Source organism: Orycteropus afer, unplaced genomic scaffold (genome assembly GCF_000298275.1).
Source record: "Orycteropus afer afer isolate SDZICR_OR568_19922 unplaced genomic scaffold, OryAfe1.0 scaffold00143, whole genome shotgun sequence".
Taxonomy (NCBI): Eukaryota; Metazoa; Chordata; class Mammalia; order Tubulidentata; family Orycteropodidae; genus Orycteropus; species Orycteropus afer.
In genome coordinates, this window is record NW_006921730.1 from 2768323 (window position 1) to 2781994 (window position 13672).

Sequence of the window (13672 nt, forward strand, 5' to 3'; positions counted from 1 at the left end):
TTGAACCGCCAGCCTTCTGGTGAGCAGTCAAATGCCTTAGGCACTATGCTACCAGAGTAAATCCAAATGTGAATTTATAATCCAAATATGCTAAAAAATGTAAAGTATTTAGATTTGTAATTAGTAGTATTTTTCTACCTAGAAAATATAAAGTCCTAGGAAAAGAAAATGCACATCCTTAAGATATATTACCAAATTAATATTTATTTTAAATTATTCATGAGTTTTTCCAGTGTGAATGGACTGATATGCATCACAACCAACCATATTCACAGATACTAAGCAACTAAAACTTTTTGTTCACAAGACATACTGATCAAACAATGTGCAATCAATCCAAAAGGTTATCTCTTTAAAAAGATTTTAAGTACTGAGTTACAAAGATGATGATTGGTCACTTGTGAGACTTCTCACTTAAAAAAGTTTTTAATGAATCAAATTTATTCAAAACTTAATGTACAATCAAAGCCAAAGAAATTTCTCAGAGCATATCAGAGGTCAGCAAAATAATATTAATAGATTAAGGCTATTTAAAAAATAAAACAAAGCATATTTTCTGAGTAGTAACATAAAACATCATGGTACATTATCATTATTTTACATTAGAAAACAGTAAGACATTTTTCAATATTGACTTTTTGTTGCTCATATAACAGTGAAACAAAAATTCCAACAGAACATGTAAACTATAAATTCTAGAAAGTGAGCCTTAAAGGTGTTTTCTTCAAAACATGCAATTCCTTACAAATCTTTCAACTCAATGCATGAGAACAAGCATATTTATAATCCAAACACAGCTCTATCAGCCACAAAGGGAACAATCGCTATCCACTTCCACTATGGAGACTTTAACTGGGTGATTACAAAATAAGAGCTCCTCTGAGTGTGTAGTCTTTAAAAACAGTGACAATTCACTGGTTTTTTTCTATCTTATTCATTTACATTTCAAATGTGGCCATGTTAATGACCAGCTATATACAGGTTCTCTATATTCAGACACAGATAAAAATTATATACAGTTTACAGAGATTAAATTTTAACCATGGACACTTTTCATCTAGTCCAAAGACTAGAAGCTTTCCAACACCAAGGATAACTGCCAGGTACTCCAATAGGCCAAAAGAAGCCAAAATACACATTTACTACATATAATTTTAAGACATTAACTATTTTTCCTTTCAAATGCATTCATTGTTATTAAAGAAATGTTTAAAATTTACCTGCTTTTAAACTGGCAGTTGCTACATGAGCAATGCTTTATACCATACATATCAAAGTCTTTTCCTACCCAAAAGCTACTGTTAACTGAAGTCAATTTTACCAGTGAAATTAAATTCAAACGCCTAGATCCCAGATACCTGGGTATGAAATATTCAAATCTGCCAAGAGGAATCAGATATTTGTCTTCTTTTCTTTTAATATAACCCACTATATAATAGTGAACTAAATATGTTTGTTTCATAGAAACAACTTTCATTTGCCAATACAGGGCAAATGGTCTATGTACAGATACATTAGGACTGCCTAACTGACAGTGAGTGTTGCCAACCAAGCTCCAAATTAATGGAGCTAATACGGTGGGACTCTCTGCTGAATGGATTTTCCCTTCAGGATACGTCGGATCTGGAATAGAAATAAATAGGATTTATAAGGTTTATTTTTTTATGGACAAAGTGCCATTATTTCCTTCAGAGCAGCATTTCTTTCTTATATCTATTCTACACCACTCCTATTGATTTCTAAGTGCATAAAGAAATATGCAATAATATTTTTCAAGATTTTATTTGAAATAAAAGCAGCATTCATGGTGCACTGGGTAAGCTCTTGGCTGCTAACCGAGAGGTTGGCAGTTTGAACCCACCAGCCACTCCATGGGAGAAAGATATGGGAGTCTGCTTCCGTAAAGATTACAGCTTTGGAAACCCTATGGGGCAGTTCTACTCTGTCCTTCAGGGTCACTATTACTCAGAATTGGTTCAACAGCAATGAGTTTGGATTTAAGACAACTTAAGAAAAGATAGTACAAATTTTTTAAAAGCTTACTACAGATCTCCTATAATAATAACCTTCGAATGTAAGAAAGTAAAGCAATTCCATTAAAAATTATCCAAAGCTTACAATCTCCGACAATTTAAATAAGACCTACACTCATTTCCTAATCTTTACTCCTATTTGAGAGACTATTTAATACAAAAATATGTAATGGTATATTGTTAATATATTTATCTTGAAGTCAGTCTCAACTAACAAGAGTCCAGAACCTACCATATATACACACAAGTAAATTCTGAATACCCTTCAAGTCAAAATAGCTGTCATGATGTCCAAATACCAAAGTACCTGCACATATATTACTACATATAATTTACGGATCATAGGAACATGCTAGGCTTTCATTTAGAGCCCAGTCATTTATTTTATACTGCGGCTAACACGTTTTATCAGTCTCTCAGTCCACAGCAGATTAGAAACAACAAATTAAAAAAAAAGATTGGGGTAGGAGATGTAACTGACAGCTGCTAGGAAGAGACACAACATAGTGTGTTGATAGAAATAAGGGACAAGACCACACCCAAAAAAAAGAAAAAAAAAAATCCAAAAGCAGAAAAGTTATTTGAGAACGTTAACATAATGAAGAGTCGCACAGCCCTTCACACCTCAACGGTGCCTGTGAACATGTAATACAGCTGCACATCACAAGCAGTGGAGGAGAAGCAAATTCTGGGCTTAGAACTCTAGCCATTTAATCTTCAATGATTGTGGGTTCTGTCCCTGGAACCTCTTTGAATCTCAATTTTTTCAGCTGAAACTTTATACTGTAGACTTCGCATAGCCATTAAGTGATATTAATACATATGGTAATGTTTTATAAACTATGAAAAGATTTTTAAGTTATAAGGCACTGCACAAACAAAGGTCACTGTACCATTATGATGATCATTATGAGGACCATGAGTCAAAGATAAGGTTAAACTCCGTATTTTATTTTGTGATTACAAAATATGTAATGACCTACCTATAGTGACTATTCCCCTCTGGGAAAGACTTCCATCAAAAATATTTAAGTTCTTAAAAAATTAAATTCTTGTTATCTAGTGTTACAGAGCAGGAGAAAGATGTGGCAGTCTGCTCCCATAGATTACAGTCTAGAAACTCTGTGGGACAGTTCTGCTCTGTCACAAGGAGTCGCTATGGGTTGGAACTGACTTGATAGGACCTTACAACACCAGTGTTATGGACTGAATTGTATCCCCCTCAAAATGTGTCTAACTCCCGTAGCTGTGGATGTAATCCCATTTGGAATTGGGTATTCTCTGTTCTGTTAATGAGGCTGTATTAGTTTAGGGTGTATCCTAAACCTAGTCAGAGAGTTATAAGAAACAGCATAGAGAAAAACATGCAAGTACGTATGGGGAGAAGACAGATGCCACATGAGGACTGCCAAGGAACCGCGGAGTGCCAACACTACAGAAGCTGAGACAAGATCTTCCCCCAAAGTTGAAGGAAGGAAACAAACGAATATGCACCTTCCCTCAAAACTGGAACCCTGAATTCAGACTTCTAGCCTCCTGCACTGTGAGGAAATATATCTCTGTTCTTTAAAGCCATCCAGTTGTGGTTATTTCTGTTAAAACGGCACTAAGATATGTCAAAAATTCACTCCCAAAACTATTCAACCTCCAATGACAACATATAACCCTATTTGATAACAAAAGCATAATTCTGTTTAAACAGTAAAATATTTCTAGGTTTTGAGTCACATACATAACCTCTCCATTTCTTCTTTAGTATCAATTAATTGACAGGAATATTTGTAACAGCTGATGTTTACTGAAGACTTACTACGTGCCTGGGACTTTTCTGAACACTGCAGGTATCGACACATTTCACATACACAGTAATCCTTCTTGAAGACTCACAGTTTATACCTAAAACTAAGATTCTCTTTCCTTGGGTACTTGCACTTTTTCATTAGCTTTCAAACCCCAAACCATTGTGAATTACTCTAAAACCATGTTTATATCAAGGAGAAAAGATTAGCTGCTGACCTCTGACCATTTTGGATCCATGCACAAACTCTCAACTTCCTTACTCTTCCTTGGGAAACAAAGCAATTAACTCTGAGGTGCCACAATGAACACTGTGCCATGTGAACACTGGAGAGCACCACTGGCCTTGCCCCCGCACCACCTCAGCTCTTCATGTTTCAGGTGGGCGTGCCTGAGCTGTCTCCTCCCCTTCTGAGGCCCTCACCTGTTCTCCCACAGGGCCATCAGGAACCAAATGTACTGGCTGTTCATTCTCTAAGTTCCGAGTACTAGGGTCTGCTCCCTTCCTCATCAGCAGGCGGACTGCATCCAACTGTGCCACCCGATACTGTAGGCTGGCAGCAACGTGGAGGGCAGTGTTCCCATTGTAAGCCTGAAAACAAAAAAGATGAAATAACATCCATCAGGAAGGCAAGCTTTCATGAAAGGCTCTCAAAAGCTTGAAGAAAATGTGAAAAGGATCATTACCTTTGCATTCACAAAAGACAGGCAACTGGGCAGTTCCAAAAAGAGGCGAATGAGTTCCAGATTTGCTTCTTCGGCTGCCAAATGCAAGGCTGTGCGGCCACTTTTGCGATCCTTGTCAAAGGCAAGAGGGGGAAAAAAATGAACATTCCAACACCATGCCTTAGAATACTCTTTTTGCCCAGCCTCCCAAAACTCACTCAGCCCTGTGGACTCTGAATGTGCCCTTCTCCCTAAAGTCTTCCATAATCCCCAAACTAGATGGACTCTCTTATACCTCCTTAGGAGCTCTGGTGGTGCAGTGCCTAAGGCATTTTACTGCTAACCAGAAGGCTGGCAGTTCTAAACCCACCAGCTGCTCCACAGAAGAAGGATGAAGCAAACTACTTCTATAAAAACATTCCTCCTTAAATTCCAATTAATTTTCCTAAGTACCTCCTATGGTCTCCCTTACACACAGGATGGTCATAAAATGTAGAAACATGTGGTATTACTTTATCATATATATTATAATATAATATCAATAGGCCATTTATTATGTACTTGCCCATATTTCCAGACTTGGTGACCACCCTATACAGTTATATTTAACTGTATCAATCACTTCTTCTATTAGACAGTAACTTCCCCAAGTGCCCAGTTGGTTTAGCCATTTTTTCCCCAAAGTACCTAACCCACTGCCTTGCGCATAGGAGGTACTCAGGGAATAAACCCTGAATTTTAAAATTAAAATATTTTTCAGTTTAAAAAATTAAAGATTTAGTTCAGATTCCACAGCCATGAAAAAAACTTTATAAAAAGCACTACTTTTGCTGTCCATGTATGAAAATGGAAGTCAAAATGGCAGTTTCAAACCCAACCTTTTCCTTTCAAACAAAGACTGATTTATTTCAGAACTAAATGGCCATTTAGATAAAAACAATTTAAAAGCAGATCAAGAAAAGGGTTAAGATGATCTTTTAAAATTCTAAGCTCCTTAACTATCCATACATCGCTACTTATTCCATCAAAAAAAAGTTTTCACACCTACTCTTGGGAGCAAGGCATAAACCCTTTTTGCTGTAACCACTTTTTCCTCTTACTTCATTTCAAACCTGTTCTGTGAATTTACCTTAGCTTCCACTGCTGCCCCCATTTGAATCAGACACTTGATGGTGTCAACCATACTCTTATTCTTCAGTAACAGCTCCTGCACTTCAGGTGAATGTGGCTGTTGGTTTCTCTGAAGCTCGTGCACCACAGCATTGTGGGCCACGACTGCACAGTGGAGGGGAGTCAGGCCTAGAAGTAAAGCACACCAAAGCATCATCAAGCATCCCATTGAGTCTCTGTCACTCTATGAATGCAAACCTTGGAGATGCTTCGAACTTGACCTACAATGGGCTACATGAACTATTAAGATAACATGAATATTCCCTTCAGTGGAACTAGTCATAATCTTATTTACAGAATATTACTGCTTTAGTTACTTCCTCTCCTTCTTAGTACGATACTTAATACCCTTAGAATATATGAGTCACACTTACTAAATGATTCTTTGGCCAATAAAATTTCAGCTGCTTACCTTCATAGTTAGTTGCCTCAAGATCCACAAACTGATTGCTCCTGGCGGCTCCCTTCTGAATTGCCTGAAAAATTTAAAAGCAGACATCCGTTAGCCAAAGCCAAACTGTGGATAGTTGGCTTATCATCTATTAGTATTCCAAGAGAAGATTAAGTCAACCCAAAATAAATGATTCCAACAGACAACGTGCACCCAATTCCTAATATCTAAGGCCTATCTCTTTGGAACTATGATAATGGAAGCCTCATAGCCTCTTACCTGAAGCACCTGGGAATGGCCCTTCTCAGCACAGACGTGCAGAGGTGTTCTTCCCCAGCAGTCTGTGGTGTTCACCTGGGCCCCAAGGTTCACCAGATCCTGCACAATGAGGTGCTGATTGGCAGCCACTGCCACTTGAAATGCACTCTGTGGATATTCAGAAAGAAAAATATTATTTTAAAAAAATACATAACACTACCATAACAAGGAATATGAGCCTGAACTAAAACTGGGGGAAAATGCACAGAGAAATTAAATCCTACTGATAAGCAATCAAACACTCTTAAGACAAGGAAATTAAAGTAAGTTCACAGTGTGGGTTTATTATACCCAGTTAGTCTTTGACCAAATAATTACAAAGTTAATGTTAATAACTTCAAAGTTGGTGGTGGCAGAGTCAACATCCCAAAGTTAATATTAACTAAACTCTCTTGGTCATGAGCTCTGAAATGATCTACATGTAAGCATAAGACTGGCCACCATTCCTCTTCACCATGATCACAGTACTGCCATTTCAGACTCTAGGGAGATCCTCACCTGTCCATTGTGCTCTTTAATATCCAACATGTGAAGGGCATTCATCTTTCTTGCAAGGACATAGGAAAGTGCCCTTCGCCCTTGGGCAACAGCAATATGGAGGAACCTGGGGAACAGGGAATGGAAAAGAGGTAAACTACTTTTTATTTCACTAAGTTCATTTAAAAAAAAAAAAAAATTCTCCCTTTAGCACCTTTCTTGCTATGCACTCAAATGAAACATTACGAAGTATAATCTGTTCTTTCTGCTAGGTTGATAATATATCTGAACTGCCAATAAAAGGAGTTTCGCTACCAGAAATAAGAACGCCTACCATCATGTTGAAGTTTTTAAATTTATTATCTATAATACTCATAAAAACCTATGAGGGAAGGACTATTTTACACATTAAGAAACTAAGGCATAGAGAGGTTAAATAAATTGCCCAAGGCCACAAAGACATCAGGACAGATCAAGATTCAATCTATAAGTCAACTAACAGTTCATATCTAATCGTAATAGTTTTTGCTCTACAGTCTACGCTGATCTTCCAAAACCAGTAATTCAAAAAAGATAGGAATATTTTTATCATGTAGAACAGATAATCTTCTTACTAAGTAAATAAATATCCTTTCTTGAAGTACTAGCTATCATTGAGTAGCAGTTTCTACCTAAACAAATTATGTGGGTAAGCCAAACACTTACTAAGGTATAACTTGTATACCACCTTCAAGAAATTCTGTATGTGCCCACTAGGTCCACGAGTAGCTAATCAAATTAGGTACATGAGATAAAGGGATACTCACGTGTCACCATCTGCATCCTTTGAAAGAAACTGGTCTTGGGAAATATTTGCCAATTTGCTTTCCTCCTGCTCTACCTGCCACTGAAAAAATGACTTTCCTAACTGTGCGGTGCTCATGGAGTTTCCAGAGATGTTCTGGAACGGCAGTGAGGTGTTTAAAGGGGAAGAGCCTGCACTGTGGCCCCCCATGGGCTCGCAGGCACTGTTTGGCATCATGCTAAAGTTCTGCAGGTGGGCATCATTTTGTTGCTGGACATTGGGAGGAGTCTGAATGGGTACAGCAATATTCTCAGATTCATCATGATTACTTAGAAGAGATGCAAAACTATGGTTTGAGCACAACTGTAGTTCCTGACCATCAAAGAAATTTGGTTCATAGTTGGGGGACTGAGTTCTGGAATAAGGACTATATTCCAGATTTGTGTTGTGGGTATAGTGATGCTGATGCTGCTGCACATTCTGGTTCTGTGGAGAATATTGGTACAAGGAAGGCTGATCCATCATTTGTGGGGAGCCACTGACTTGGAACGGCTGGTATTTCTGAGGTGGTGAGAAGACCTGCCCTCCATGGAAGTCCTGACACTGCTGTCTGGGGGAACTCTGAGGGACAACCACAGGGTTCATCCAGCTAACTTGGACTGTGTTCAGGGAAACAGGGCTGCATTCATTTTTAATGTTGATAATGTTTTGAAGCAGATCGGAACTGCTGTCATGTTTGGATTCATTGTGATGAACATCTTCCATACTCTCCCCTGGTGTTGGTGTTTGGGGTGGTGTCTAGAAACAAAGAAAAATCAAGTTGAACACTCACTTTCTTTCAAAATTATCCCAGTAAAAATTTCAGAAGGATTTTCAGAGGGAAATAATGAGATACTTACCAAAAATTGGGTATGCAACAGAGCTGGCCTTTTGCAAGCTGGTCCATCAGACAATGAATCAGGCCCTTTCCTTTTCCCACTATATGATACTGTGTTCTTCAGTTCTGTACCCAAGAAAAGAACATGGAGTCTATGATTTTGTTATTTTATAAATTTTACTTATAATCATACTAAATTATTTTACTCTAAAGTCCCCATAAAGTTATAAATAAAAGTAACTCCTACCTGTGAATTGCTCTATGTTCACACCTTGTGTCTATAAAGAAAAAGTTTCCAATTTAGTATATATAAAATGACTTCCCGCTTAATATACATCAATAAATACATTTACCTCTATCACCATTTATAGCTCACCATAAGTCTTTGATACAATTACTCTATCAATACTTATCTTCTAACTTCATTTTCCTTCTGTCTTACAACTTCCCCATTTTTACTTTTACCTTAGCTCAACTCAGGTCAAGATGAAAATAAGTCCATCGGATTTTTCCTTTTCTAGTTGAAATGTTCCTTTTTCAATTAAATCCTATTTATCGCCTTGTCCCTAACAAGCTTTCATTTAATTTATTTAATTTCTCTTGCATATGTACTAGGTGCCTGGCACTGGGCTTAGCAATAGGAATATAGCAAACCACAGAGCAAATATGGCCTCTGTCCTATGGATTTTGCAGTTTAGGAGTCTACAAATGACTAGCTGGACCTAGGTCAACAGAGAATAATAACCCTAACAGAGACTAGTCTCCCTGCCACCCCACCCCATAAAACAAAACATTTGACAGCACCTTAAATTCATCCACAGCTTGGCCTGAAGAAGCCTTCTGTTTATGACTTCGGATGTGCAACAGGAGTTCCTTCACCGAGTTTTTCACACGAACACCTTGAAAGGGTCCTCTCTGCTGCCGTCCAACCCCCATATGGGGCTCAACTGATCAAAACAAACAAACAAACAAAAATCCAAAGTAACTCTCTTCATAGACACAAATCTTAACAACCCCAAACCAGTCGTCTAATAAATAAAGTGCTCAGGAACAGACTACAAAGCCTTTCCAACTTGCAGGTCAGTCCCCAGCCCTATTCAGAGGTTCTGTGTCTGAAACTTTCCCCATACTACTCCTTAAATAATTCGAGTTCACCAAAGTGTGGTCAGGGACCCCAGAGCCATTAAATCAATCCAAATCAATCTTTTCTCTCAGCCCTATCTACCCATAAGGCAGGATCATAGATCTTGCTACCCTCTCACAGATCTATGATTATCCTCGACTTTGGACAAACCTTGGGGGAGCAAAGGATAAATAATCAAGTTTCAGCTTTTCAAACCAGAGACTTTAAATTTTTAAGTCTGTTCATTCTATTCACCTAAGAAGGCATAAAATAAACTTTCTCCAATATCTCAATGTGCCAAAGCCTAACAATTAACAATGCCTCAGATTTGTTTCTTATTATTTCCCTCAATTCAGCTATGCCAAGAACAACCAACCAAACTCACCACAGTCGAGTCGGATCCGACTCATAGTGAACCCTCTGTGGGATTCTGACGCAGTATCACAAGAAAGCTGCTTAAATTCACTTCACTTAAACACATTTCCACACATGCACACAGGATTTCTCCTCACCAACTGTTAGTGAAACTGCTAACAAGGAAATATGTGTTTCACATTTAAACTCTGAAATAACGCTTTAAAATGCAGTGTATGAGTACAGCATTCCATTTCTGACCACTGTGATGTCACAATCTCATGGGATATGAGTTGATCACAAAATAAACATGCAAAAAGTCAGGAAATGAATAGTTTAGTGACTCTGTTATGTGGGAAAAAGATGACACAATTACATAATTCGAATAGATATATAAACATTATAATAAATATGTCAGATAAACAACTCAGCTAAAGAAAAAATTTGTTGGTTTTACATTTGTCTAAGTTTAGGGATACCAGAATTGCCAGAACCTAATCAGAATTTCTCTAGAATGATTTCTCTAGAATTTCACATCACGTCACAGAGAGAAAATTCAATTTTAGAAATCCCCTATGGCTATGTGGTAAACCAAGGAACTAATAAAAAACAGTTTCAGCCAGATGAAGACCAACAGTGGCAGAAAAGTTTCTAAACACACACACACACACACACACACACACACATTCTGTAGGCACTACCAGTTGGCATCTACTAGACTTAACATACAGTGGGCACTTTACATAAACACTAAACCACTTCCTTGGAGTTGATTCCAACTCATAGCGGTAAATCTCTCAGGAAGTAGATTGCCCATCTTCCTTCTATGGAGTGGCTGGTGGGTTTGAACCACCAACCTTCTGGTTAGCAGTCGAATGCCTTAGGCACTACACCACCAGAGCTCCTTAAAATAATTCACACAAGAAAAAGCACTTTTAAAAAATAAAAGACAACCAACAATAGTGGCTAGCACTGGGAAACACCTGAAAAAGAATGTTTTTAAAATACTACTGAGTAAACCCTTCAACATTTGACATTATCTAGACGTTCTTGAGGCTACCCACAGTGGCATCCTGTTTTGCCCCAAAATATGAAACAGTTCATTGAGCCACAAAAAAGAAACTAACCAATTTAAAACCAAAGAAAGGAAACACTATGCCCTTCTTTGCTAGCTATGGCTTAACCATTTTAAAGCTCAAAGAACAAAAATAAGACCACAGATCCTACTGACTCTGACTTCGGACACTCACAAACTAAAGCCGTAACTTGAGTTCGTTTTCAGTCCAACTTCATCCTACATCTTGAAAATAGCAGTTGCTTTGCTTTATCATAAAGTCCTTTTACTTAAAATGCCCACAGATACTTAAGAGAAATAAATCATGACCTTAAATACAGTGTCCAAACCCTTATACTCTGCTATGGCCTTTCACTGAGATAGCCACAGGTGAAAATTAACTATAACGGACCCAAAACCTCACCACAGTACACGAATTATAGCGCTATTTAAAAAAAAAGGGGGGGGGGGCAAACAAACCCAATACAGTAACAAAACAAAACTTTTCGCCATAAGACAAATATCGAATGTGGTTCATTCCTCCCAGAAATCAGAACTCTGCTATTAGTATTTCAAGCTGTGGGAACAGCTGGATTTCATAGACTGTCAAGCTCCCAACACTGGGAAAGGCACCCCAGTCGCTTTACCAATGACGGCTAATTTGATTGTGTATTGCGGCTAAACAAGGCGCAGGCAGCCAGTTTATACATGCTGGTCGAAGTCACATTTGGTCACATCTGGGGAGCCATGGCCTATCATTCCAAGCACAAGGGAATAACTCGAACAGGCCCTGTTGTTATGTGCCATCGAGTACGAACCAACTCATAGTCATAGCAACCCCTCCTTGGGCTTCCGAGGCGGTATCACTGCGGAAGTAGATTGCCCAACCTTCCTTCCGAGGAGTGGCTGGTGGGTTTGAACCGCCAGCATTCTGGCTAGCAGTCAAGTGCCTTAGGCACTACGCTACCAGAGCTCCGGGAACATGCCCTGGTGGGTGAATACCTTGTGGCCGCTCGGCGCGGGCGCCGCCTCTCGGCCGGGACTCGACGGCCCCGCAGGAGGATACGGAAGAAGCGGAGAAATCCGAGGAGTCTGAGCCGGGAGAGCCGGGCGCCGAGGGCCCCGACGACGAGCAGCTGGCGTCGCCAGTCCCCGGCGCCGCGGCCGGCGGCGACGCGCCGTAGAAGTAGGCCAGGTTGAGAGGGCTGGTCATGAGACCGCAGTCGCTGGCCGCGTCCAGCAAGCCCTCTCCGCCGCGGCTGTCGTCCAGTAGCTTGTCCACGATCATGCTCTCGGGCGCTCGGGAACCCCTAGACACCTGCGCCACCGGGTCGCTGGCGGGGCTGCCTCGCGGCTGTAGGTCTGGCGGCGGCTCGGGACTCGCAATGCAGGAGCAGGACACCGGTACGGGCGCGGCCCGCGGCAGCCGTTTATTTAACTAGCCCCCAGTGCTGGGGGCGGGGAGGCCGTCACGCTCGCCGACCTCCCCCGCACCGGCCCGGCCATTGGCGGCGCCGGGACCGCCTCCTGGCCCCTCCTCCGGATGAGCACCGTTTCCAGTAAAATGTACAGGATGAGGCAATGTGCCCTCCGCCCTCGCCCTGCCCGCCTGGCTCCACCTTGACTAACCGGGTTGTTTTCCTGCCCGTCACCTGGAAACCCCGACCCAGCGTGGCCTCCCGCTCCCCCACTCCAGCCTCAGCCGCCCGCCCAGGGATGCCCGGACTGGGCCTATGTGCCCAGGAAGAGGGCGCGCGGCGCTGGGGCAATGGGCCTGCAGAAGGAGGCGAGAAGGTGGCGGTGGGAACAGGTCGCCGGGTTCCCAAGGGGCAGTCCTGGAAGTTGCGCGTCCCGCCCCGCACCCCTTTCCTCCCTTTGGCACTGCGAGCTTCTGGCCAGCCTGAGTTAAGGCGTCCCTGGAAGGTTTAACTTTCAGCCCTTTAAAGCAGCTTTTGTCTTAACTTTTTCAGCGTTTGCACGTGTTCTTTACCCGTCTTTTACCCGGTCCCAGTTTGAACGAAGTTTTCAATCTGAGCACCTTTTTTTTTTTTTTTGCGCAGTGCCTGAATGAAAAGCAGTATCCACACCCCAGTATAATTCTGTGCTAGCGCAAAGTCATCTTCGCAAAATGATAAATACAAATTTATGTATGTTGTTGTTGCTGTTATGTGCAGTAGTCGGACTGACTCATAGCGACCCCTCCTTGGGTTCCGATGGCAGTTATCACTACGGAAGTAAATTGCCCAACCTTCCTTATGAGGAGTGGCTGATGGGTTTGAACTGCCAGCCTTCTGGTTAGCAGTCAAGTGTTTATGCACTATGATACATATAGTTTTTTATTCTGCCTGTTTTCTCTCTTTCCTGCCCCCTCCCCCCGTGGATTTATACAACTATTCATATTTAAGTCCCATTAGTTGTCAAAACTATGCTAAGTAACATAGATGAACTTGGAGGACATTATGCTGAGTGAAATAAGTCAATCACAGAAAGACAAATATTATATTAGTCTGTTATCATAAAAAGCCAAGGAAAGGTTTGTATATGAAAGGAAATTTTCTTGTTGGTTACCAGGGATGGGAGGGGAAGGGAAGGAACACTGCTAGCTAGGTAGGGACAAGTATTGATTTG

The 13672-nt window shown here is 40.7% G+C and overlaps 1 protein-coding gene across 1 annotated transcript; it reads right to left on the reverse strand.

The window, feature by feature from the left end:
* Positions 1–1569: 1569 nt before the first annotated feature.
* Positions 1570–12332, reverse strand: NFKBIZ (NFKB inhibitor zeta). The gene is made up of 12 exons (XM_007945766.2): positions 12047–12332; positions 9318–9460; positions 8761–8791; positions 8536–8639; positions 7659–8434; positions 6874–6979; positions 6337–6483; positions 6079–6142; positions 5626–5795; positions 4518–4628; positions 4255–4422; positions 1570–1623 (listed from the first exon to the last, which is right to left on the reverse strand). Exons 1-12 carry the CDS (start codon positions 12330–12332, stop codon positions 1570–1572), a joined length of 2160 nt encoding a protein of 719 aa, XP_007943957.1.
* Positions 12333–13672: the final 1340 nt, after the last annotated feature.